Below are 26,774 nucleotides of genomic sequence, written 5' to 3'. Positions count from 1 at the left end.
TTTAATTGTCCATATGGCCTAGGTGAAGAGCACAGAGGGCCCAGGGTTAGTGTCTAGATGCAGAGTTTGCTATTTCATTTTTAAAAGTATTTTATCTACATGGTTCATGTAAGTAGTGCATGTGTATGGTGCTCTGATATAAACCTTTTTTTGTGGAATAGGATAGTTTAAATTTAAGAGAGCAATACCACTTGAGTAAGGAAGAGGCACGTCAGTGACTTGAGGCTTGAGATGCAGCTTTTTAGAGCTTATGTTTAGTGCATGGTATAGTGCAAAACAGTTCTGTATTGTTCTTCACTCCATTAACGCTGAAGTGGCTGCAGTCAGTTTGAGGGCTTGGCAGCCAGTTAGTTAGGAGCTGTTGAGTTGTCCGTGTCTAGGATTATTGTGCTAATTTGTATGACAGCTATTCAGCTAACTGAGAGATCATTTCTCTCCGGTTCCTTTTCTGGGGATGACTCTGCCACGGTTGATTTTCCCAGCAGGTAAGCCAGTTTGTTAGTGTTTGCAGGGATAACCATCTCTTTTGTACAGCTTTTAAATCCATATTATCCTTGCTTTGGTGCATGCTTCTAGGGCGCATTTTTTGTTTTTTTGAGAAGGTAGAAGAGACTGATGCATCTTTTGTTCATCTGTGCTAGGTTTGGTGTCTCTGAGTAAGATGTTCAGGTTTGTTGTTTATGTACAGAAGATGTGCCAAAATATTTTATCCTCTTGCAGGAGGAAGAGGCCCTGCTCTCAGAAATGGATGTCACAGGCCAAGCCTTTGAAGACATGCAGGAACAGAACATTCGCCTGATGCAGCAGCTGCGGGAGAAGGATGATGCCAACTTCAAGCTGATGTCAGAACGTATCAAATCCAACCAGATCCACAAGCTACTGAAGGAGGAAAAGGAGGAGCTGGCAGACCAAGTTTTGACACTGAAGACACAGGTAACCTGACAGAAGGAGAGAGGACAACAGAACTGATGGGAAGGTGGAGGGAATGTTTCCCTGATCAACCTAGGTATGCTACAACAGACTTCAAAAGCATCCTTCTTAGTAAGCAACAAAGTGACTGCATATGAGCATAAAATGTCCTGCAGGTTCATTGCTGTGTAGAGCAGGAGGAAGGAGGGAAATGGGAAGTCATCTTCCTACAATAGCAGTACTTCAGAATATATTTTCTGCCATTCTTGGAACTAAGGTGGAACTGTTCACAGCCTTGGAACAAGTTCCTAAGCTACCTTCCCAAAAATAAATTAAATCATATTTGTGAGTATTTGGCTGCTAAAGTTTAAAGATTTCACCAGAGAGGTCTGGAAAAAGTGTCAGTGTATCCGCATCAAGGGAGAGAAGCACAAGTTCCCTGGTGATGGGGAGGCAGGAGTACTTTTAGCTTACAGCTTTCATGATGACTCTGAGGACCTGCAGAATATGCATCTCATTCCTTCTGTGTGTCTTCTGTCCCTTTCCAAGGTGGATGCCCAGCTACAAGTTGTACGTAAGCTGGAAGAGAAGGAACACTTACTGCAAAGCAGTATTGGAACAGGAGAGAAGGAACTAGGTCTTCGAACACAGGCCCTGGAAATGAACAAGCGCAAGGTGAGTGATTGTTTTTTTTTTTTTTTCTTGGATCATAAGGTGGAGTTGTTGTCTTGTTGCAAGCATAGAAGGTGCCTAGCTGTCATTGGAGTTGTGGAGCTTAGTATTCCCTAGTTTTGGACTAGTTTGTCAGAAGGCTGAGCAGTCCTAAAAAGTGTTCTAATTAAGGTATGGTAGACTGATAGTTCATTTATTAAAGAAGAACTGGACGTAGGTGTGTCTTTCTGAAAGTCTGATTGGGGAGCTGGAGTAAGGTTCCCTGTAAAGGAGACCTATAGTGGAAGTGGAAGAAGGGGCAGCAGCCAGAGGAAGGTAACTGGGGTTACCTTCATAGAAGCATAGAAGAGATTAGGAAAATAAAAAAGTAAAATGAGCTCAGGAGCTCATTTAACAAATGTATAAGGTAATTAAAGAGAAAGGGTCTGTTACAAGTAGAATAAGACTGTATCTCATGGTAGAATCTGGCATCCTTGTTGAATCTCAGTAGAATCATAGGAATGACATTCAAACAGACAGAAGACAGAAATAACGCTTTGAAGAGGAGATGAAGGAGTTCAGTGCAATCACTTGAACTGAATATCACAATCTCAACTAATAAATCTGTTGATGCAGTGACAGTTACAAAGTGATAGGATAACTTGTGAAACTGTATGTTGAATTAAAAAAAAACTTTATTTTTGTTTTTTTTATGTGGTGTATTTAAAAAAAAAAATAAAAGCTTATCTTGAGGTTCCGTCTAAGTTAGTTATACAACTGCCTCTAAATAATTCAGTAAAGAGTGTCGAAGGTGGAATACTGAAAATACATGAATGAGAAAAACATTGTATGGGGGCATTAGTATTTTTCTAAGAGAGATGCATCGTAGTGCAACAAGAGTTGGTTCTGTTGGAATAAAGAGGAATTTTCAAGCTAAATGATTAGACCTTGATGATAGTAAGATATTTTGTTATTGAAATGATTTTTAGGGAATAATTCCAGTTCTTCTGATTGAAATACTAAAATGAGACTGTAAAGGTAGGTATTGGCAGCCCTACAAGAGCTCTTGTGAGCAGTCTTGGATTGCCAGATAAAGGAGCTAGAAATCATCAGGATGACTTTTCTCTGTGTGGCTTTCTTTTTCAGGCCATGGATGCAGCCCAGCTTGCAGATGATCTGAAAGCCCAGCTAGAACTAGCTCAGAAGAAGTTACATGACTTCCAGGATGAAATTGTGGAAAGCAGAGTAACTAGAGAGAAGGAGATGTTCAACTTCAAAAGAGCTGAGGTATATGCCTCACTCACACTCTCGTAATTTCTGTCTCCCCTGGTGTCTGCCTCCTTATGCACTCAGCTTGGAATGGGTTCCAGTTATGTGAATTTCTTCACTGTCTCCTTGTTATAAGTGTTTTTTTCCAGTTTCACTTTTGCTTCAGCTTTGTCAGGTCTTGGTTAGTTCAGATTTTGGTCGTTGATAACTGACAATACGCATGACACCAGATGATGATGTAATCTGTCATAAGTCTATTGGACAATGATGGGAGAAAAGGGTGGACTGACTTAGCCAGGCGTAGTGTTGGCTACAGGTTGGCTACAGGTGCTAGTTCTGCTTGGTCCCTGAGAAAGCAGTGAGAGAGAGGACACTACTCACTTATTTGGTCTCCTGTTTTTATGCAGGAAGACATTTCTAGGCTACGCAGGAAGCTGGAGACCACTAAGAAACCTGATATGGTACCCAACTGTGATGAAATATTGATGGAAGAGATCAAAGATTACAAAGTGAGTACCTGTCTCCATCAGCCTCCTTCTTTCTGTTTTAGCTGAAAGGCTGTGCGCTCCTGTTTTCACTATTTCACATCCCTTTTCTGGATTCTGGCACTGTAGAGCTGTTCTACATTAAAAAACAAACAAATAGAAACAAAAAACCCACTTTTCTTTATGAAGAATGATAAGACCTTTGTCTTCTGTCATCTTTAAAATTATCCAGTGCAATGCAGTGGAACCTCACTATAGCATTTGTGTCTTGCAGGCCCGCCTGACCTGCCCATGCTGTAACATGCGCAAAAAGGATGCTGTGCTCACAAAGTGCTTTCATGTCTTCTGTTTTGAGTGTGTTAAGACACGCTATGACACCCGGCAGCGTAAGTGCCCCAAGTGCAATGCTGCATTTGGTGCCAACGACTTCCATAGGATCTACATTGGTTGACTGTTTCCACTGGAGTGACAGAAAGGTGCCGCTTATGCTGACCGCCCAGCCTCCCTCATTTATTTTGATTGTCACCTTCGGGGCAGTCAGTGCTTTTGTCAGATGACCTGCAGTCTCTTTCAGGAATTATGGTTAGAGAAGGGAAAGGAACAGACTGTGGATGCTAGTTCCTTTCCTATCCCTTTTCTTTTATTCCTGCCTTCAGTATTTGTGGATTCTCTGTGTCTCAGAGGCCATTTCCTGTCTATCTCTTTCATACTGCCAGGTTGGGAACATCTATCTGAAGTCCTGCCTTGAGGAGAAGGGTCCATGGTGCAACATAGATAAGTGTGGCCTTTATTTGAGCAGTTTACTTTGGGTATTTAGTAAATCTCATCAAGGTATGCTAGGATTTCTGAGAGTGAATAGCTTCCCAGTTAAAGGACCAAATAAGAAATGAATTGGTATATCTGTAGGCTTCAGATTTGTAAGCAATGACTCTGTGGGCACATATCTTCTTGAGTCAGGATGAGAATCTGTGAAGGCTGGGCAGTAGAAAACATCCTTCCAAATCCACAAAGCATATGCACATCTTGATATCCAGAAGGGGAGAAAGATAAGTCATAGGAAAATCTTTAAGAATAGTATTGCACTGACAAACCCTGGTTGATATGGAAAATTTTCCCCTGGGCTAAGGTGTTACTATCATTGTCCTTTTCAGAAAAGAATTTGTAGGCATTATTTTGGTGCAGCTTTGCCACAAAGATTAACCTTGTAATGCACAAATTTAATAAAAGCTGTGGTCTGGACAATTTTTTTCTGTTTTGCTTGCTTTTGCTGGTATCCAAGTGTGGTTCTATCCTTTGTCCAATCATTAGAAACATTTTTTAGAAGTTTTAATCTTCTAAAGCAGACAGATGAATTTCTTCCTCCCTTTACCTTGAAGAAATAGTTAAGTAGTATAACCTTTGTCCATGTGTGCCATTGCTACCTTATTCCTGACCCAATAGAAAAGCCATGCTGCTGTATTCTTTAAGCAGCCGTTTTGTCTTGGCTGCTGAGAACTTCATGAAAGGACATGACATTACTTTTAGACTCTGGGTTCCTTGTACTGCAAGGCCGTATTTGAAGTCTGCTTCTAAACATGAAAAGCTAAGCCATTTATGTACAACATTGCTTCATAAGACCTAGTGTTTTCCCTTTAACTCTAATTTTCTTGGAAGATGTTATGTTGCAGAGATTTATCTCATGAGTGTAGCTTCCTAGAATCATAAAATCTGTATTATCTTCTTATGGTCACTTCAATAAGTAGCGAAAACAATAACGAAGTGAAAGTAATTAATTACAGACTGTCTTGCAACGTGCATTACGATTTTTATCTTTTCCAAAATATTCAAAAAATATGAATAGAACCCTGTAAACTTATTATGAATCCTGAGAATGAAAAAGGAACAGATGTCCCTATCTTTGCAAGGGGAATGATGAAGGTTTGCAGTACAGCTTGAGTTTTGTCATATAGTGCGTAGAAGAAACGAGGGCAGAACCCACTTTGGCATGAAGCTACAAACTGGAATCCAGAGAGCAACTTCTGATGAAAGCAGAGAAAGAACAGGGTGCTTTAAGAATATTAATGCAGAAGAAGATTTTGTGATATAAATGTCCGTTTATCAGAAAACCAGACTTGGATCACCAACAAACATTGGCTGAACCTTTGAACACTTTTCCTGTAACAGCAGACTTTCTATCACAGTTGGGAATGATGAATCAAACAGATCCTGTAGAGGTGTAAAAGCCCCTTACCCTTATTCAGTCACTGAGTTGCATCACGTTTCTAGTGGAAGTCAAACTTGAAAATTTTTTGCTTATGTTAGCAGTGTTGGGCTCACTCTGGTCGTGGTAGCAAACAAACATTTGAAACAGTCTGGGTTTATTTCACCGTTGAAGTTAGGAAACTCTTATTTTCAGTTTCCTCACAGAGGTAAAAGTATTTTCTTATTTTAAAATATTTTTATTTAAGCTCAAGAAGTTCTTAAATCTCACTGTGGAATTGACTGAATTTCTCTGGATGCTTATAATTTAAAGGTGGAGAAACAATGAAAATTTTAAATGATCTATTCTGACTTGCCAGAATGAGTGGAAGTAATTAAAGAGTTTATCAAAACGAAGTATTTGGAGTTAAAAAGAAGGGAATGGTTGACAAGTGTTCTTTAGAGGAAATCCATCTAAATCCAGTGATTGAGCCGGCGTATTTGAGCATAAAAGAAGAAAGAACACCTGCAGCACTAACAAAATATATATTTTTAAAAGTAAGGTTTTTCAAGAGCTCATCTTACATCTTTATTCTTACTCAGTAGGATTTTGATAGAACATTGTTATTAAAAGGCACCCTACAAACGTGGTAATGTGTATCATGGGCAAAAAGAACTAATGTATAAAAATGAATTGAAAGGATTGCTTTTTAAAAAGAAAGGCCAGATAGGGTCAGATTGATATAAAGCTGCAAAGTTTGGAAATTTTCTTGCATTTTGCCTCCTGCTAGCCACCTTGTACAGGATGGAAGAATCTCAGAACTGGCCCAGGCTGATCAATGACAATAACTTGACCTTCGGTCAAAAACCAGGTAAATTGTTGTGTTCCTGTTTGGTCCAGAAGCTGTGTGAAGTTATTTTCCTCTTCTGATTATTTTAGTTGGAAAGGTGTTCGAACTAACTGCTGTCCTACATGTCCTGCTGTCCCCTTTCCTTTTCCTCTATGAGGACAAGGTAGTCATAAGCATAGTGCTGTGTTTCCAGTCCACTAACTGTTATTTGCCAATAGGCTGTGACTTCTTTTCCTTTCTTCCCTATGGCCTTTGCATTCTTACACAGTGCTAGATAAGTGCAGGTCTCTGTGGAATCCAAACAGGATGAAATCCTTGAGGAAATTAAGATTCCTTTCTTGGTTTGAGGATGGAAGGAATCAAATGTTAGCCGCAACAATATGGACAGGCCAGGACCTTCTACAGTCTCCAGTGTGTTTGCTTATCAAAGCCATTTTTTCCCCCTATGCAGCCTGTACTGATTGACATCTGTGTGATGCCCCCCATCCCAAAGAAAAGCTTTTTTTGTCTGGCTCCCTTGAGACCAAGTTGGAGCGATAGCTGAATAAGACACTAACGTGGCTCTGGAACTGCAGCGTATACAGGGAATTGCTTCTAGCATTTTTCCCCTGCTACCTGTTGTGTTGCATGGGGTTGACAAATCTCAGATGTGGGGAGACCTGACCTCCTCTCCAGCCCTCAGTTTTTCAGCCATGGGGTCAATCCACTCTTCCCTATAGTATGTTCTTAGTCTGATGAAAAAGGTGAACTGCCACAACCTTTCAGGGTTCCTTCTTTTCCTGTATCGGGCTGATGTTTCTGATAACAGGGAATCCATGTGCTCCTTCCGATTAAGTGAGGTTAGCGTTAAACTATGAAGCAGCTTTCAACTTTGAGTGGTAGCTGCATGATTATCTGAAACCATCATGGTAGTCTTACAGAATATTTTTGTTTAGGAAAATGGCCTTGAATAAGCTGTTGAATAGGAGCTTCCTGTTGACAAATTGTCTTTCTGTCAGGCAACTATAACTTGGACCCACTCCCAATAGGTTTCTGGCCATTGCTGCAGTAGTTTAGAGGAATCCCTATTCTACTTTTGACATGGGAACACACCTGAAGACTTCCACAAAAAGTACAGTTTCTTGCTTGCCATCAATTATTAGCTGATTGACTTTTTATCACTTAAATTTTCATTTTTAAATGAAAAGTGACCTGTTAAAGTTGATTGGATGTTTGGATTGGAACTTTGAACTAAAATATATACTTTTTTTTGTTTCTTTGGCATTTTTGCAATTACTTATACATTTTTTTAATTAAAATTGATATTTTACTGGGCTCATGCATATAGAGTTAGGGAAGTAACAAACTGCTGAAACACCTGCTGATAGAATTGGTTTGGGGTATTTTTTTCATAGTGTTCATCTCATAATAATGAAGAAAACTATATTTGTCTGTTCTAACCATATTAGAGATCTAAGTACTGGGTACTATACAGTAAAGAGAAGCTGATGATCTAAGTAAGGAAGGAAGATGAGGGGAACAGCATGGGTTATGTGACTTCTCCCTGGTCATACAGCAAGTCAGGGGCAGGGTGATAAGGAGGAGATCTTAACTCTTTCAGACCTGTCTGATGTGTGGACTCTGGGTCACACTTCTCTGTTTTATGTCCTAATCCAATCTTTTCTATATAGATGACTATATTAAAAGAAGCATCCATAGGCCAAGGACTGAGCAGGGAATAGAGTAAGAACTCCTCTTGATGGGGCTCATTAGTGTGGGTATTGCTGCATGCAGCTATCAGTTTTTAATGGTCCATACTGAGCTTTTCATTTCCCAGTGTTTTTCAAAGGTCATAGGAGCCAAAATGTATGCCTTTTTGAAACTACAAAATACAGTGTCTCAGATCTGCCTGTGGCCTTTAACTGTGCCTGCTGAGAAGATCACCTTTGGCAATATTCACACAGTTGGCTGGACATAGGGGGTGGGCAAAAAATGATCTTAGTGACTTATCAGAGATAATTCTGACAATGTTACAGACATTGCTTTTCTCTGTAGTACAGGATGTGTTGGGGAGTGCTGTGTAAAAGTTAACAGAAATTGTGCTGAAATGACACAGTCACTTGGGTTGATGTATTATTTATTCAGATGCTGAACAGCTTACCCTTCCTTCCCCGCTACTCATCATCCAGGTGGAAGGGAGTTGCATTCAGTACATTCCCTTTGAAACAGTAAATCTCATCCTGTTTTACACTAGAGCCCAAGTCCACAGAGAGACTTTGGTGCCTGACTCCTTTGACTTTCATGGGAGTTAGATGTCAGAATGAGTCAATGGACTTGATCCCCTTTATGTTACTTTGGCTGTGAGAAAGAGCTCTGTTGTCAGTTGTAGACAAAGGATGTTAAGGGAGTAGTTTCACAGTAGGAGCCTTGGGTAGTAATACTGGTTCACAGTACATTGCTCCTCACCCTCCTCTTCCACTCATTCTTCCTCTGTGCTACTGCTCACTCCTGCCAGTGCAGCTGTTTGCATGCTTCTCTGGGTGGGAGCGGAAAGTGCACCTGGGCTCAGAAGCAGATAGAGGTGGTGATTTGTTTCTTTACAAGTTATTTTTAAGCTAGGTGGTTTCCTTTATCACAGTCATAGAACAGCCACAACTGCAATTGTGCTGATAGAGCTGAGGGAACAATGAGTACTGGGATTGCCACCAAGAATTTGTCTTGTGAAACCACAGCCTGTGCGATGAGGGAAGGGGTTGCCAACATAGAACTAGCACCTGCTGTAATAAGGCAACCAAAAGGAGCCTTAGCACAAATGGGGACTGGGCCCATAAACACCACAAAAACATACCAACAGGGACATGCTTCCACAGTTTAGATTTCTCTTTTTTTTTCTTTTTTTTCTACTTTTTTCTTTTTTTTCTTTCTTTTCTTTTTTTTTTTTTTAAATAATGCACAGAAAGGGCTAAAAAAGTGGGAACTTCACTGTAATGCCACATGAAGGTACCAGGAACTCTTGCTGTTCAGATGCTCCTTGTTTCTCTAGTCCTTTGGGAACGGCTGATGTTTGCCAGAAGAACGAGAAATTTGTTATGAAAGGAGAAGGACTCAGGAGGGTGGCAGTGGCTGTGGCTGCTGCAATTCTGCTCTCATGAAGAGCATACTGCCTGCTTTATTTTCATGCCTCTTTCTGGCATTACAAAATTGTGTTACAAATTTTACAGAGCAGGGGGAGAAAGGAAGAAAAGGGGAAAGGGCCAAAGTATGCTGGCCTAGGCCTCTGCAGTCCTGTTTGTCCTCTGGTACTCTTCCAGTTCTGTTTTCCTCTCTATGGCGAGTTGCAGCTCCTGCTTGATGACTTGGATCTGCTTCTCCAGTTCTGTGAGCTCTTGGATCACTGAGGTCCTAGCCATATTAAGGGAATCTGCTTTCCCATTGGTCGTTAATGAAGCTGGAGTCTCTCTCCTCACCTGAGGCAGAGGGATATCTTGGTGCTGTTGGATCGTCACTTCATTTTGCCTTTCATCAGTGCAGATATATTTCTTCCGGTGACAGTTGCCTGGATTGGCTGTATTCCACACGGCATGCTGGCTATTCCCTACATGGGACCTGAATAGAGATGAGAGAGTTAATATGAAATCATAATCTCTTGTGTGTATGCAATCTTTCCTGTGAGCCATCCCACTGAGAAATATGATGCTGCTATTATGAATTATATATAAATGAATTATGAATTATAAATATTATTTCTTTATCCTTAGGATTATTTTCCTCAGATGTATAAATTTAGGAATGCAAATGGCCAAACTTTTGTGATAAATCAGTGGCAGAGACCAGAACAGATTCATGGAGTTCAAGTTACTGCAAACTCTGTTGCTTAGTGGGTTACAGTCTTCTGAACTCCATCTCAGGGAAATATAAATCCTCTTCCAAAGCTGTCTGAAAGTTTTTGTGGCTGCAATGTCCAAGTTCATTACAGTGTCAGTTCTTTATGCTTCAATACTCTGTGCTAGCTTGGGAATTTGTTCTCAAGGAGGAGGAAGAAAGCTACCTAGAGTTTTTGTGAATAGAATAAGGAGAAAATATACCCTTTGCACTTAATTGGAACTACAGGCCAGTCAACCTCCCCTCAATCCCATCTGAAAGGTAATGGAGCAGCTCATCCTGAATGCCATCTCCAAGTGTGTGAAGGATAAGAAGGGATCAGGAGCAGTCAGCATGGATTCAGCAAGGGGAAATCATGCTTCACCAAGCTGATAGCTTTCTATGATGGAATGACTGGCTGCATAGATGAGGGGAGAGCAGTGGATGTTGTCTCCCTCAACTTCATGAAGGTTTTTGACACTGTCTCCCATAACATCCTCGCAGGCAAGCTGAGGAAGTAGGGGCTAGATGAGCAGACAGTGAGGTGGATTGAAAGTTGGCTGAATGGCAGAGCTTAGTGGGTTGTAACAAGTGGCGCGAAGTCTAGTTGGAGGGCTGTAGCTAGAAGTGTCTTCTCGGGGTCGATACTGAATCCAATACAGTTCAACCTTCTCATCAGTAACCTGGATGAGGAGACAGAGTGCACCCTTGGCAAGTTGCTGATGATGCAAAACTGGGAGAAGTGGCTGATACACCAGAGGGCTGTGCTGCCATTCAGAGGGACCTCAACAGACTGGAGAGATGGGCGAAGAAAAACCGCATGAAGTTCAACCAAGGGAAGTGCAGAGTTCTGCACCTAGGGAGGAATAACCCAATGTATGAGTTCAGACTGCGGGCTGAGCTGCTGGGAAGCAGCTCTGCAGAAAAGGAGCTGGATGCTAGAAGACCACCAGTTGGCAATAAGCCCACAATGTGCCCTTGTGGCCAAGAAGGCCAACGATATTCTGGGCTGCATGAAGAAGAGCATTACCAGCAGGCCTAGGGAGGTGCTCCTTGCTCTCTACTCAGCCCTGGTGAGGCCGCATCTGGAGTACCCTGTTCAATTCTGGGCTTTCCAGTACCAGAGAGACATGGAGCTCCTGGAGCGAGTCCAGTGGAAGGCTACTAAGATGATTAATGGACTGGAGCATCTCTCATATGAGGAAAGGCTGAGAGAGCTGGGCTTGTTCAGCCTAGAGAAGAGAAGACTTAGGGGAGATGTTATCAATGTATTTAAATAGCTGAAGGGAGGGTGTAAAGAGGGACAGGGCAGGGCCAGACTCCTTTCAGTGGTGCTCAGTGACAGGATGAGAGACAAGAGGCATAAATGGAAACACAGGAAGTTTTGTCTGAACATGAGGAAAAACTTTTTTACTGTGAGGAAAACAGAGCACTGGAACAGGTTGCCTGGAGAGGTTGTGGAGTCTCCATCCTTGGAGATACTCAAAAGCTGTCTGGACACAGTCCTGGGCAATGTGCTTTATGTGACCCTGCTTGAGCAGGGAGGTTGGACTAGTTCATCTCCAGAAGTCCCCTCCAACCTCAACCCTTCTGTAATTCGGTGATTCTGTAATGTCTGTTGAATAGCTGTTTGCACTTTGGAGGGAGTGAACTTGATGACATGATTTATCCAGACCTTGGAGTAAAGAAACAAGAGCTTCCTGATAGAATAAATAGAGTTTGGAATTTTCAGTCTGGGAGAGGAATCTTGATATTGGTCCCCCTTTGGGAACTATGTTTCAAATGTTTCAATCTTCTCCTTTGGAAAAGTCTTTCCAAAACATTTTGATTCATTAAAGATTTTTTAAAAAAAAAAAAAAACAAACATTTCATCACCCCTTTCTTGGTAATTTCTCTTTACAGCCCTCTCAGATTAGGGTGTTTCCCTGGGCTTCTCATAAAGACTCTTTTCTCTATAGGGAATGCTGTGTGCTCTCTGCTCTTCATGTGAAAGGTAAGAAGCACTGAGTTTGCCCACACTTGAGAGAAGCTCTGTTTTACCTTTTCTGAGTAATCATTTTATAATTCAGATTGAAACTCTGAAGTACTTGCTATGAAAACTGCTACATCGTAGAAGTCTTATGTGGGTATTCTTCCTGGACAAAATGCCTATTAACATGAATCTACTGAGCTGTAGGTAATGAAAATAATTAAAATTTAAGGATTTGGATTGCTGAAAACAACCAGTTTAAGAAAGAGTCTGGAGCTGGAAGCAGATTCTTTTCTAGCCTTGCCCTTACAGAATGGAGTTGGAAAGTGGAAATTCCCTTAAAGAAAGAGGTGATCAGGGATGCCCAGAGGGAGGAGAGGAGGCTTTAGGCAAGCTAGGAGCTTGCAGCCCCAGCCCAGAGTCCAGCAGGCTAAGAGAACCAAAGCAGAGAAATACATGTAGGATTCTTTGTTTTTGTGTAGATCAGTTGTTTTGTCACACTACAAAATGAAGGGCAGGAATGCTCTCCAGTCTTGCACTAAGTTGGATGTGTGTTTTGTGATACAATTATATTAATCCCCTGAAGAAATCAAAACAAAGAAGTACTTCATAAGTACATTTCAGATACGGAATAGGATTAGACCTGGGAAATAGAAAGGTGCGAAGCATTCCTAGGGCAGAGAACAAAAGGCCCCCACACTGCATTTTCACACAGATAGTCAGTGGCCAATTCAAAAGAGCCATCCAGCAAAGAGGGTCTCCAAAGAGCTTAAAACATGAAAATCTGAGGGACTGGAACCCAAATAGTGTTCTGGTGATGGTGCATCTCCATGTCACCTGGGTTACACTGAGTTTGCTCCACATTACTGCTGATAGGCAAGAGATACTAGAGGCATGAGCTGTGTTTGTAAGCTAGGACTGCAGGTTATTATCAGCTGGGGAGCTTTCCTCGGAAACAGAAGTCACATGGAGATTTTGAGGGTGGACAAAAAAGAAAGTCCCCGTAGACGGGGGTAAGGTGTCAACGCAGAGAGCTTTAGTTGTGTTGTAGCAGTGGGAATCCAGAGGGAGTAGTCTCAGATTTTTTATCATTTGCCCCTAACAGAGACATTATTGAAGTAGATAAATACTAGAGCCTCATCACCCTTAGCCTAAGACAGAAAGTAATGTAGGAGCGGTTGGGGTTGCTGTGCAGCCAGTGAAGGCTGGCACCATTAAGGGGACTACCAAGACTGAGGATTATCACTGCTCCTTGCACAGCTGTAGTGTGTGCAAAGGCTGACATCAGAGGGCAAAGAAGGAAAGAAAAGCATGAGCAGCTGCGATTCCTCTTTGGAGGGCAAAGAAGGAAAGAAAAGCATGAGCAGCTGTGATTCCTCTTTGTGAGCAGGGTGGCAGGATGGCACAGGAAGGCCCTGAGGGCTGTGGTGCCCAGGGCTGTGTCCTTGCTGTGTGGTGGGGAAGCTCTGCAGAGCCTGTGGAGCCCCAGGTCTTGGGCAGCCTTGTGCAACAGACTTGCTTTGAAGAAAAAACATGAGCTGTCCCAGAGATGCTGCAACTCCCTGGTCTTATAAATATTTCTCAGTGTCAAACCACTAATCCATAATTTCTGTTCTTCCCCCCAAAATCAAAAGACAGCTTTTTGATGAAGTTTTAGAAACTGACATTGGTTCTACTGCTTGTGATGGTGGCTGTTCTGTCTGGGTCTATGAGCAGGTGATTTTAACAAAGGCTAGTGTCCACGTCTGAACACTGTCAAGTAGATGAAACCCCATACAGCTTGGCCACTGCTGCTCTGCAGTCTTCTAGTACAGAGTTTAAAGAGCTTTTTGTAAAGGTATGACCTAAAAAAAGAGGGCAGTTTCCTTCCTGAGAGAAATAGAGGTAACATAACACAAATTCCTTCCACCTCTGTTCTACTTCGTGGTGCTTTCAATAATTCCACAGCTTCCAGGAGGAATAAAAGAAAGTGTTATAAGATAATTGATTGGAGAGCACTGGGCTGTACCTTGCCACATGATTATTCGTTACAGCTATGTCACATGTTACCAGGTGTCTTGAGTAAAATTCACTGCAATCCAGTCCAAATGGCAGCTCAGACCATGAGGAGCAGGGAATGGGTGGGTATATACACGTGCATGCTGGCTGCTGTGCAGGCAGGGATATTTTAGGAGCAGCAGCACTTCTCCACTCTTACTGATGAAAGAATATTTTTGTGGTTCTTTAGTGTGGGCTTTATGGCCATCTCCTTGTGTTAGGGAATTTCTACACCACTCGTTATCTGGCAAATAATTCAGCTGGTGCTTTTTGTACCATCAGTGATACAAATAGTGTGTGTGTTACTGTGAATGCTGCTGCCCCACTGAGCACCCAGTATGAGGAAGAAATGTCTTGCACTGGTCAGCTTCTGTTACTGCTGCTCCAGCACAAGGAGGTGCTGCACTGGGGTTTTTGTGGGGTGGTAAAATGAAGGAAAAAAATGAGGAAATTAATTGCATATGTCTTTATATAGTTGTTTTATATAGGCTGTCTAGAAGCCTACAGTTTACTACTTAGATTTCCTGCCATTGATGCAGGAATAACAAGCTAAACAAAACACATATTTATGTGTTTTGATAAGATTGAAGTTTTTGGGGAATTCAGTCATGCCAAATACCTAGCAACAGCCTGGAAGAAGTTGCTTTTCTATTGTCTGTGTCTCCTCTGTAGGAAAACAATACTGTTACCTATACCTTTAGAAAGTGTTCTAATAGTTTTCTGTGAGTTAACAAATGTTTAGTTTTAGGAAAATGTGTTGTATATTGGTAGCTATAGAGAAGTAAGATTATCTCTGCTTCAGAAGACATGGGCTGTGAAAGCAAAGCAGTTTTGTTACCTATTTTTTTTCCCAAGAGTTATTTGAGACAGAAGTTTTTGAGGGACTGCATATCCTTTTTTTCAGCCTTTTCATTTCAGAGCTGGTGTTCATGTGAAAAATATTCTAACATACATACCACCTGAGCTCTCCTTCACTGTGAAGCTATCTCACAGGACTCCTGGTTATCTGCTAGTGTTTTAGTATATGAGCAAATAATTTTCTAAAAACAAGGACAGGAGATCTAACAAACTTCAAAGCCTATGCTTAGCTTGGGGTTGCTTTATTAGCCATGTGGGAAATTGTCAAAGAACAAAATTTCTAGAGGCAATAGTTGGTATTGGAAACAATTTGTTTCTACCTCACCCCACTATATTTTCTGTCTTGTTTCCTTTTCTTGGTCTATTGTCTTTCAGGTATGTTAGACTTATAAGTAGGTGTCCAGACACAATGTATTTCATTTCAAAGTAAATCTTTTAGTTTGTTTTTTTAAGGCATGGGTTGGGTTTGCATGCTGTGTATAATACTAGTACCATTATTTGCATGCCCTGTGCCTTTATTGTTAAGAGTTTATCAAGAACTAACTTCCTACCTCTTTTCTACTCGTTTTTTCTTAGGTTGGTGTTTGTCCTCAATAAATGAGCTGTTCAGGGCACGATGTAATCTCTGCAGGGAAAAAAAGAAAATGAATTAGTAAACACAAGATTAAAAATAGGTTCATAAATGCGTAAACAATTTTGGCTTTGTGTGATCTACTTGGTCATAAATTATTTTGCACGTTCAAAGATACAAACAATGTCTGTGCTTTGTCATTACAAGTTCATTTCCCCACAATTCCTAAGAAAGGGCAATTTGAAGGGTGGATAAGTAATTTGCAAACATTCCTTGGTGTGAGAATTCCTCAGGAAAAAAGATGGATCTTAGCAAACTATTATGTTCTAAAAGGCCTCTTTCACTGCACTACTGGAAAGCTCTTCTTGTGCCTTTTGCTGCAAAATAACTTCTTCCTTTAGATGCAAACACCTACAGCAATTTCCTCCCACTATTTTCCTTAGAATAATGCAGGAAGTTACCCAGTACTTGTGTGTCCACCAAGAGGCTGGGAACCCATTACAGGGAAATAAAAGCTTCTGGGGAGCCAGCCCAGCAAAATAACATTGTTGTTTCTGGTGTCTAAAAGGAGTTGTAAGGTTAACAGTACAAACAGAAGGATTCTGTCTGTAGGCTTTGCAATTGTGAATACTTGAACTATTTCCTTTGTGCTTCTCATTTTGTCATTAAGTAATCCTCTTCAGATTGCAACAGCTGCTCTCACACTTCAAATGCCAATCATCAGTGCCCTTCTTACAACTGCTAATGTATTGCTATTGCGTGGCATAATCCAGCACAGCTTCACAGGGCACTATACTGTTAGGCAATGTATTAGAAGTATTGTGTAATACTTTTCATAGTCCATAAATGCCTTAGTATTCTGACGGTGACCTGTTTATGGTCTCTTATTTTACTGATACCATGAAAAAATGAAAACAGAAAAAACCTTGGTTCTGGTGACTGCAGAAAGGGTCTGACCTGTGTGGTTTAATATGATCCTCAATGTCACTTCTTATAGGACCCTGCAAGCTCAGATGCCATCACTATATATAGAAATAGAGACTACACTTGTGCAGGTGATATCCTTAGACAAAAATTGGAGGAGGACTCATTGGCAAGGTAGCAGGTTTTGCAAGAAGAATTCTGGATCTCAGTATGGACACAAGTCAACAATACTATTCAACTAAAACAACAGTCATTTTACTCGTATGGATAAATAAGAGTGAAGCTTAAGAAATATGAAAGATAGTACTTCTGCGCCAATCCATTTCAGCTGGTGAGACCTTATCTTAGCACTGGGCCGTAAATCAGGCCTTCTTGAACAGCAACATGACTTTGATGGAGTTACTACTAAATACATACCTGGCTTGTATGGAGCCAGTACTTCAGCTTGGATTTCTTCTTGATTCGTGGTAGGAGCAGTCTGTACACTATGTGTTCCCCAATGGTCGTGAGGATGGACAAGCCAAATCCGATGCACAACATCACAAAGAGCCCAGAAAAATGCTTGATGCCCATTTGCAGTGTCTGTGAAAAGCATAAAAGTGAAGTAGGCTATTAGTGTATTTTAACAGATGTTTCTGTTTTCTCATTTGGAAATGCAGTCTGATTGAATACAAAGTGGTGGTCTGGATTTTATTCATAGTAAAGACTTTCTGTCCTGCATGGCCATTTGAAAGCTTGGTGTCCAGTCAGAGCAAAAGGACCTGTAATGGGAATGAGAATCAGGCCAAAGACCAGGAAATATTTTCCTTGTACTTTTTGCCAGCTGAGACTAAGTGTTGAACACATGAGAATCCAGTACTTGTGGTGTCTTTGCACTTGAATTTAGAGGAACTTGACAGAACATGGTTGATGAATTGTAGAACAAATCTTTAGTCAGCAGTCAGCTAAGACTGACTGTTCCTATTTTCTGGAAATTGATCATTAACTGCCCTTTGCATGTTTTGCCCTTGACAGAAAGTCATGAAAAAAAGTATTTCTGAGTAACAAATGTGGCATCTCTCCATTCCCTGAATTAACAGGACTAAATTTGTGTTAGCTGGGAAACCTGACTGCAATTATGAAAAACAGGAACATTCTCTCCTTGTTTCCTATCTTCCCACTTTTCATGTAGAGGAGGAAGCCTTTAGTCTCTTCTTTGAGACTCTTACTGAGTCTCAAATTTGAATCTTATTGGCGTTAATCATGTCTGAAAGCTTAGCAACTGTGTACTGTGGCAACCTGTACCGTACATACCTGCACTCCAATGCATGGATTGGGTTTGTGTGCTATGTATAAAAATAGTACCATTATTTGCATACCCTGTGCCTTTATTGTTAAGAGTTTGTCAAGAACTTAAAAAAAACTTCCTAATAATTACTGCCTATGGACTACTGAAGGATATTTCAAAGAGTTCAAATTCTATCTATGTATCTATAAATAATATGAGTCAGTAAACAGCCAAGCAAAAAAGTTAGTTCAGCAGCACTAATAGATGTTGCTTGTGTACGGTAGTGTGTCAGTGGATGACATCTGACGTACTATCCTACCGAATACACCACCTGTCTGTGCCTTGGTTTTGTTGTTAATTTGTGTGTGTATGTGTGAGGAGGTTGTGCTTTTTATATTACATCTGTGTAGTCCAGAAAAGAAACTGGACCTAGTTTAAAATTAGATAAGTCACAGAATGTTTGGTAAATCCTGTTATGAGGTCATCTCCGTGCCAAAGAGTTGATTAGTGATGAATACACTGAAGCTGAAGGCTTGAAAGTCTCTTTATGTACTTCTGTTGGGTGTTTTTTTTAACAAGATAGAGCTTCCGCAGTCTAGGAGAATGTGAGTTCTTGTACCTAGCACTGGCAATGAACTATTATTTCAGGGTTTCTCTCACAAAAATAACCTGTTTGTCCAGAAGTATTGAACAGAATTTCTGGGAACTGTGTTCCCATACCAGGGAATAAACATTTGAAAGGGGATGAAAGAGCAATATCTAAAGAAATCTGCTGCAGTATGGAAAGGAAAGTAGAAAAACGCTAGAGAGTGGTTCTGGGGCAGAAGGGCATCAGAATCTCAAAATAAGGATTTTCTGATATTGACAGTTCAACAATTCAGCCTAAAAGGAAAAGTTCCCTCTCAGCACTGTAATTTTTTCTTAGTAGGAACCTGTTATCCCATATTTTGTTTTTCCAGTTAGTGGAACAGGAGGAGGGAAAAAAGCTCTGAGGTGGCAATACTTTAAATGATTCTAGCTGCTTGAGTACTAGCAGAGTGTATACAGAAGCCTGGAAAACCAGTAATGACTTAATGGAGGACTCCTCTTGTCAGCTCAATAATCTAATTTCCATGATGGTAGAAGGGCCACAGTTTAAAGAGCAGGACAATAGTTTTCCAGGAACTGTGATTTAAATGTCCCCATCTAAAGGACAGCAATAGGATTGCTAGAGCCCTGCAACAGTGCAAGTGAAGTATGATGCAGAATTGCCCTGGGAGTTTATACTCAGACACTGGAGTCCTGTGCTAGTTTGTGAGCTAGGACGTTCCTGTAGATACTTGAAATCTAAAATATTTAATTGGATGTAGTGTTAGCTGGCCTGTTTCTTTTTTGACTGTAGACCACAAGCTAAGACTCACCCATGTCCCTAATTAACTTACGGTATTCTGCAATATGTATTAATTGCTGTTTCCTTGCCCTTTTTTTTTTTTTTAGTAGAATCACTTTGTCATAGTCACTGCTTGACAGTTACATTCTTAGATGTTATCATGGCCAGTGAAAGCACATAGAGCTCTATTAAATTTTGTGTGGAAGAGGGGAAAGAGTGGAAGTTTCCATGCTTCAAGGTAAATGTCAGTCATGAACATGCTGGGGTCAAGAAGATGCTTTTTGTCTGATTACATGGATTCTTGTACCTTTTCTCTAAATTGCTCTGTGTCATGTTAAACAATATACAATGCTGATGTGGTACAAAGATTCCTGTATTCTTACAGCTGATGGAAAGATAAAGATATGGGTGTAGACTGGCCCATTCATTTGAGCACTCCTGTGAATATGCTGCTGCTCAGTGTCTGCTCATCTTCAAATTTAATGAATGAGATGGGGGGGTTTATATGGTTTTGATGCTGCTATTACATATGTATTGTTGCTGTTCCATCATTTTAATACTATTAAAATTAGCATAAAAGAACAAGTTTTCCTCTAAGTCATATGAAAGCATAATCAGGCCCGTGGTCTGATCTTTTTTTTCAGAGGTCTTTAGAGCCAAGATCTTAGTATAGCCCATTTCTGATTTCAGCATATGTAAGTATCTGTAATGACTAAGGAGCAGAAAGACTGCTATCTGTACTAGCTGTACATAGAGCCTAAATGTTCTCTTGTTAGTTCTCCAAGAAGCACCACTGCAAATCACTTCTCCAGAAAGGATGACTATAATTGCTCAGAGGCAAGTGTGAATCAACTTCCTGAGAGCTAGAGTAACAGGAAATGGAAGAACAAATTGAATGAGAAATAGAATGATAAATGAAAGGAACAGAGTCACTTGGTCATCTGAAGAACACACCTGCTTACATTCTCTGGGGCTCCTTAGCTATTGGATGGCATAGAGAAGAATAGTCTAGGCAATGGCAGTTTTCTAGGCTGAGCTTATGCTCGTGGTGACAAGAATCTGTAAATCCACTGGGCGAAGGTGCTTTTCCTCAGCCATGTGAGAAGTAACATAGGAGAGAGGCAAAGGCAGGAAAGATCAGTAAGGGGACCTGATCCACCAGTGCTGAGTTGCTGTATCCCAGCAGAGAGCTGGGAGTGTTTAGGCTGGAGAAGAGAAGGCTTCAGGGGCATCTTATTAATGTGTTTAAATACCTGAAGGGAGGGTGTAAAGAAGACAGATCCAGACTCTTTGCAGTGGTGCTCAGTGACAGGACAAGAGGCAATGGGGCACAGACAGAAACACGGGAAGCTCCCTCTGAATCTAAGAGAAAACTTCTTTACTGTGAGTGTGACTAAGCACTGGAACAGGTTGCCTGGAGAAGTTGTGGAGTCTCCATCCTTGGAGATATTCAAAAAACATCTGCATACAGTCCTGGAAAACCTGCTCATGGTGACCCTGCTTGAGTAGGTGGATTAGACAAGGTGATCTCCAGTGATCCCTGCCAACCTCAGTGATTCTGTGATTCTGTATGGTAGGGAGCATTTATATTGATCTAGAGAGTTAAGTTCAATGGAATATGATAAAACTCTTGCAATTGCAAAAAAATAATACGGGAGACGCAGTGACAATTGCAGTAGGGACTCTCGCATGCCTGAGATGTCTCCTGTGGGCTGAGCTGAGTGGCTTCTGCCATTCCAATATCCTCAGTATAGCCTGCAGAAGGAAGGCCTGAGCAGCTCTTCACATGGAAAAATAACTCCCTTGTCTTCACTAAAGTTGCACTGATTTATGCTGATGAGGGTCTGGCTCACTCTCCTGTCAGCTCTGCAGAATTACCAATCTTCCCTGGAAACAGGTAAAAGAAATTCCAGCACTGGTATCCCAGATGTGTTTTTCACTTGTAAAAGATAGCTTTTTAAATTGCCCCCCAAAAAGACATCTTTCCCTAGGAAAGGAAATGACAAAGCAAAGCATCAATAATATTTTATCTAGCAATAAAGAAGATAAATGCAACTACCTGAAACAGCTACCTGATAAAGACCACACATTAGTAGGAAATTTTTGAGAATAAATTAAATGAGGCAGTGGGGTTTGGGAGAAATAATTAGCACAGTGTGTCTTAAGAGTGTAAGTAGTAGTTATCTGCAGTGATGTTGGCAGATTTATGTACTACTGTAAATAGGCAATATCTCATTCTGTTGATATTACTCCTGTCACACACGTATGTCAAATAATAAAGGAAACCATCTAATACAGACACCTCTCATTTTTATACCTTCATGTTGATCAGTATCAGAGCAGAAAGCTCCAGTAATTATTCTGTAGTTCGTGTATGTATTTGTAGATGTGTAGATACGTCATATTTAGAAAGAGCTGCAATAAACTGGCTACTCTATATCACTGCTTTTCTCTCTGCTAAAGTGGGGTCAGCTGTATATGCTACCTCCTTGCTGGTAGTATAAAACCAACAGATGACTTTTTCTACTGCAGTATCTTTTTGGAACAACTTCAAGGAATAACAGTTCTAATGGGCTATATTCTCTCCTAAACCAGAACAAAAATACAGTCCTTGCTCCAGCTCTGTAAGCCCCAGTTCAAGAGGTAGCACCTTGCATTTTAGGAGAAGGAGCTCAGTTACACCCATGGGGTGGTTCTGCAGTTCCAAGCAACTGTAGTAAATCCTGTGATGGTTATAGCTAATGGGGGGTAGGGGCCCACTGGCAATAACCTCTAAGCAATTTGCTGCCTACTAATTGGGAATGAGCATAGTGGTAGTTTCTGAAAACCAACACATACAAAAACAGAAGTGGAAGTAGCAGCTTTTTTATATGTTCCTGGAGAGACATTTCCGATATAACCCACAACTGCTATTGCTTTCCTGCTGCCTCCTCTGTACATGAGGGTCTTATATGTTTTTTCTTTGAGGCCTGGGGAGAAGGAAGGAGCTGCAGAGAAGAGATTTTGCTGTTTATACTCAACAGTGTGCTGTCTGAAGGGGGAGTGGAGACAAAAATCAGCACTCAGTGGTTTTCTTGTTAGATTTCATACGCAAAACTCCTGATTTACTTCCTGCTACAAGAAACTGTAAATGCTTACATCTCCCTGATGGTACTGAAGGCAGTGAATAAGTGATCAAATACCTTGCGGTCCAGCTTTCATTAATTAGAAGCCTCTAAAGATTTTTGTGGGTTCCTTGTGGGCTGGCAACACATCACAGCTATTGATGCCACACGCTGCTGAATTCAGGCACTAAATAGTGATGTTACAGGTGTATTAGGTATAACAATAAAATAAGCTATCCTTTTTGATAGAATTACCCAGGCAAAGATTTTAGAAAGCTTTACTGAGATCAGGAAGTTAAATTTTAGAGCACCTCTGTGAAGAAGAAATTATTTCCAGCTTTACTGGGGATAAATGGGTATGAAGGGCAGATTTTTAAAGCCATTTAAGCATCTCAGTAGATTTTCAAAATCATATGGATGCTGTTGCACATGTTTAGGTAATTGAACAGTATTAAAACCTACCTTTGTCCCCAGATTGTGGCATTTCTTGTAATTGCAGGGAAACTGTTCTTTTTATTCTTTCTTATGGCTTTATGTGTTGTCAAAGAAGTAGTAGTGTTGAAGTTATATATATTAAATTCCTTTAGGGAGCTTATCCTTGATAAAGGCAAGTGACGATGGCCATAGGGTTTCAAGGGCCAAAGCTTAAGATACTGTAAATCAGTGTGTCTTGCATTAGCAGAACAAGCTCCTTTCCTCTCTTGTTGTGAAGTTTTGCACAAATCTGTAAAAATACCTACTCTGTTTCACGACAAATCTCTTTCTTTCAGCAACATCCATTATTCAAGCCCTATCTGTAGCAGGGAAAACAGTACGTATACCATCATAATTAGGTAATGTTCCCATCTGGCTGGTGAATTGGGAATAACAGCTTTGTCTCCTTGGATAATGAGCCTTTTTTGTTTTCTTTTTTTTTCAGTTTGGACAGATGATTCCACATCTGATACTCATTTTCAAGAATACTCCAACAGGCGCTCTTCTCCTACCTCTGTTGTCAGACTTAATACTCATCTAATCCTTTCTTCAAGGACCACTGTGGAAAGTATTTTTCATCCCCAGACAAGTCCACATGGTACTGCCTCTTCCCACATTGAGGCAACCCTTTTACAATTCAGTGTCTGTCATTACGTGATACTCTCCTTCCTAGCATTTCCAGTCCTGAAGTGACCAAGTGCCAGCCCTCCTCCCCAGATAGCACACGTACAGAATGACAGCGTAAATTGTCTTGGCAGCAGTAATTTTGTTCCCATTATTTGTACTTCTTTTTCACACACTGATAACAAATTATCCTGAAAGGTGAGTGACAGAAGCCTTTTATTTATGAGCCAAGCAAGCACAGAGCACTATCTTCTCACCCTGCAGACATCTGCATGGCCTTCCCTTGACATTTGCAATGCGCCAGAGACATGCAAACCCTAGCATCAAGATGACAGGTAGAAAACTACTGAGTTGGAACGCGATCGATACAACAAAAAAGGGAAACTAACCATTAACCTTTAAGGAGGCTAGTCAAAACTAACAGCAGAAAGGCATGGTTTGCCACATACTGATGGCAATTGCATAAAATCATGGCAAGATGAAGGAGGTATATGACCTGCTTGTGTGCCCCATGTGGTGCCAAGACCAAAGATCACCAACACAAGCACAAGCCACAGCAAGTCAGGTTTGGAGTATTTCCTTCAAAGACCCCAGAAAAGAGCCACTGGTAGATTCCATTGCTGGTCAGAGAGGAGAGGATGTAGGGGATGTAGCCTGTGCTAGGTGCTGGGGGCAGAGAAGCTCCCTAGGGTGGGGACACAGGTCTGGATCGGACAGGAGCACCCTAACTTAAGGCAGTTCCCTGCCATCAGCTGCCTGGGTGCCCTTCTCCAGGTACTGGTCAGGCGGTGCACGGGAGTGCGGCGTCCCCTGTGCTGCTGCGCTGAGCCTCTGGTGTGCAGAAAGGCGGTGGGTCTGGCGTGAGGGCTCAGTTAGTGCTGGCATTGCTTGTGTGTGCATGATGGCTGCTGTAAGTGTCAGGCAAGATGCCAGTTGCTGTGAAGCATCGGTAAGCTGTTTGATACTAGTAGCTGCAATATTGTTTTATGTAACAAAGAAAGTATAATTTTATATTCCCTGTGTTGGTTGTCATCTGATTCAACTTTCAGTCTTTGTGCAAATCAGTCTTTAAGTTCCAGAGCTCCAGCTGCCCTGTGACATTTACAAATGGAGAATAAACAAGCTTTGGAAGTGAAGTACAAAATACAATTTCAAGGGTAACGTTTTTGTAAATGTATCTTAAAAGCTGTGAAACAGTCTGTTAGCTTTCTCCAAAGGCTGGCTAACCCCTGATTCAGGAAAGCCTTATCTCCTTCATACTGCCCTGAGAAGCCTGTTTGGGCCAGCTTGTCTCCTGAACACTTTGCCCTGCCTGGTCCTAACCTTAAAGACCATGGCTAACTGATAGGCAACTTGCCTGTTCAGGTTATCCCCCCTGCCCGCTATCATAGTGGCTAAGTGCCAAAGCTATTTTGCTACCAGGAGCAGAAAGTTGCAAATTTGCCAGTTCAGTGTATTTTGTTTTCCAGAAATGCCACAGAGAGAAAGAATTTTCAGCTTCTCCTGAGCCTGGGTGGAACTAATGTGCTGGATGGAAAAAGTCTTAAACCTCTAGTTCTTGCTGACACGGCAGTTATTCATCAGCAAGAGTAACAGTGGGGCAGAGGGAGGGCTAAGTATATTGTATGCAGATTGAAAATCTTGGAGCACACTGGTTAGGTCTGGATGTAATACATGCAACTATAAGTCTGCATACCCCACTTCCCTCCTGCTCGATGCTCTGCCCTAAATAGAAGCGTAGCAAATTTGCAACAAAGAAATTCCATTGAGACTAGACTATGACAATTTTAAATCAAGATTGTTCAAGTGATAATTGCTATTGAGTAACAGTCAACAAGAATAACCACCACTACCAACAATTACTTGTGGTGGGGAGGGTAATGTGCAATTCAGCGTAGCAATTCATCCAAGTTCATGGTAGGTTAATCCCCCATGAATGACCTGATGCGTTGTGGTCAGAGTGAAGCACCTCGAACAAGTGTTTTTGCTGCAGACATTCACAGAAAACAGTGGGGTGAAGCCCTGCTGATCTCTGCACCTTCAGACCCCTATCTTAATTTGGTTTCTCAGCTTGAGGGGACACTGAAAATTTTCCAGTCCCAGTCTAGATCATGCCTTTCCAAGACAACTCTGTTTTCAAATGCAGTTCAGAATGAGCAAATTGCTGCCAGATAGAGACAAAGATGGAAGGAGCCAGTAGTGAGGTCTGCCATAGGAAATACTACTTCCCTGTGTAAGATTTGAAAAGAATGATGAATAGGAAGAAGAATCTCGAAATAAATCTAAAGAAAAATTAATCTCAAAAGACAGGAGTGGCAGACATATGGGAATCAAGTACAGCCTAAAAAAGAAATGACAGAACAGGAAGATAGATATTTCATACATTTAAAGGCTATGCTGGTCAATATTTCACCCATGTGTATTCCCATTTTTAAGTCATTACTCTTGGTTGACAGGTGCAATGCATCACAAGCCAAATTTATCAAAAAGAAGTAGAAAAATACAAAGCCTTACTCCATCTATCTCAAGGCAATTGTTGGGTCTTAGTTTGGTATATAATCAACACGAATAACCTCCCACTTAGAGGCTGAGACTTTTCTGAAAATGAGAGAATTGTCTGCTACTGTTGATCGTTGTCCATACCTCAGAGAATCTGTTCAATGTTTTCATGACTTACTGCAGGGAGCTAAAGAAAGGAGATTTCTGGACTGTAAAAGTGCAAAGGACACAAATAGATCACAAAGATAACACCAAGAATAATTCCAGCAGTTCTTGCAGAAATGATGGGGAAGCTATGCTTTAGGGAGTGTCCCCTGTTTGGCCCCATTTAGGGTAGCAGATTTGTCCCACCTGTGAAGCTGCAAACTCTAGAACTGGCAAGTTCTTGGCCTAGAGAAGGAGTGGGTGGAGATGGGGGATGCTCAGGGGGAATGAAGCAGGGGTAGGAAATTCAGGAAAAGGGAGGTCTGAACTTAGTAGAGCTTACCCCATACTAGCAGAGAAAGAATAAAGCACTGGAAAAGAGTGAGGCTATTAGTTGTTTTCTTGTTTCTGCTCTTTCTTTCCAATTTCATCATGCCTTTGAATAAGTGAGGGATTGGTTCAAAGACTCTGTTTCTAGTCACCTTATCTAGCTTGTTGGACACTGGCCTCTGGAGGAAAACTCAGCTCTGCATGTTGGGTTAACAAAATTGAAGATGAAGTAAGGACTACAGTCAGACAACCAGACCAAAAGTATCTAGATCTAGCCTCCTTTTTGACCATCACATTGATGTTTCACTCAAAAGACAGTTCCTTAAAAGCACAGCATGGCTTCAGCTGTGACTGCACGCTAGAAACCTCATGTCATTGAACATTCAGAAAAATAGAAAGCCCTAGGACTGTGCATGTGACA

At 41.2% G+C, this 26,774-nt stretch overlaps 2 protein-coding genes across 6 annotated transcripts in view; one reads left to right on the top strand and one right to left on the bottom strand.

Moving 5' to 3' along the window:
* Window positions 1-4,556, top strand: part of RNF20 (ring finger protein 20) — a 59,323-nt gene extending 54,767 nt beyond the window's left edge. For all 5 annotated transcript variants that reach the window (XM_026103000.2, XM_026102997.2, XM_026103001.2 and 2 more), the window contains 5 exons: window positions 721-933; window positions 1,459-1,584; window positions 2,707-2,847; window positions 3,237-3,338; window positions 3,589-4,556. In XM_026103000.2, the coding sequence (XP_025958785.1) occupies window positions 721-933; window positions 1,459-1,584; window positions 2,707-2,847; window positions 3,237-3,338; window positions 3,589-3,765 (759 nt within the window). In that variant the 3' untranslated portion in view covers window positions 3,766-4,556. The remainder of the gene's footprint in view (window positions 1-720; window positions 934-1,458; window positions 1,585-2,706; window positions 2,848-3,236; window positions 3,339-3,588) is intronic.
* A 3,886-nt stretch (window positions 4,557-8,442) lies between these two features.
* The window catches only part of GRIN3A (glutamate ionotropic receptor NMDA type subunit 3A), an 81,743-nt gene continuing 63,411 nt past the window's right edge, over window positions 8,443-26,774 (bottom strand). The window contains exons 7-9 of the mRNA XM_026103013.2: window positions 16,960-17,124; window positions 15,599-15,672; window positions 8,443-9,928 (exon numbers count right to left, since the gene is read on the bottom strand). Coding sequence (XP_025958798.2) covers window positions 9,592-9,928; window positions 15,599-15,672; window positions 16,960-17,124 — 576 coding nt within the window. The 3' untranslated portion in view covers window positions 8,443-9,591. The remainder of the gene's footprint in view (window positions 9,929-15,598; window positions 15,673-16,959; window positions 17,125-26,774) is intronic.

Source organism: Dromaius novaehollandiae, chromosome Z (genome assembly GCF_036370855.1).
Source record: "Dromaius novaehollandiae isolate bDroNov1 chromosome Z, bDroNov1.hap1, whole genome shotgun sequence".
In the NCBI taxonomy this organism is placed as follows: domain Eukaryota; kingdom Metazoa; phylum Chordata; class Aves; order Casuariiformes; family Dromaiidae; genus Dromaius; species Dromaius novaehollandiae.
The sequence above is the reverse complement of the archived record's forward strand: the minus strand, read 5'-3'. Positions and strand labels throughout refer to the sequence as shown.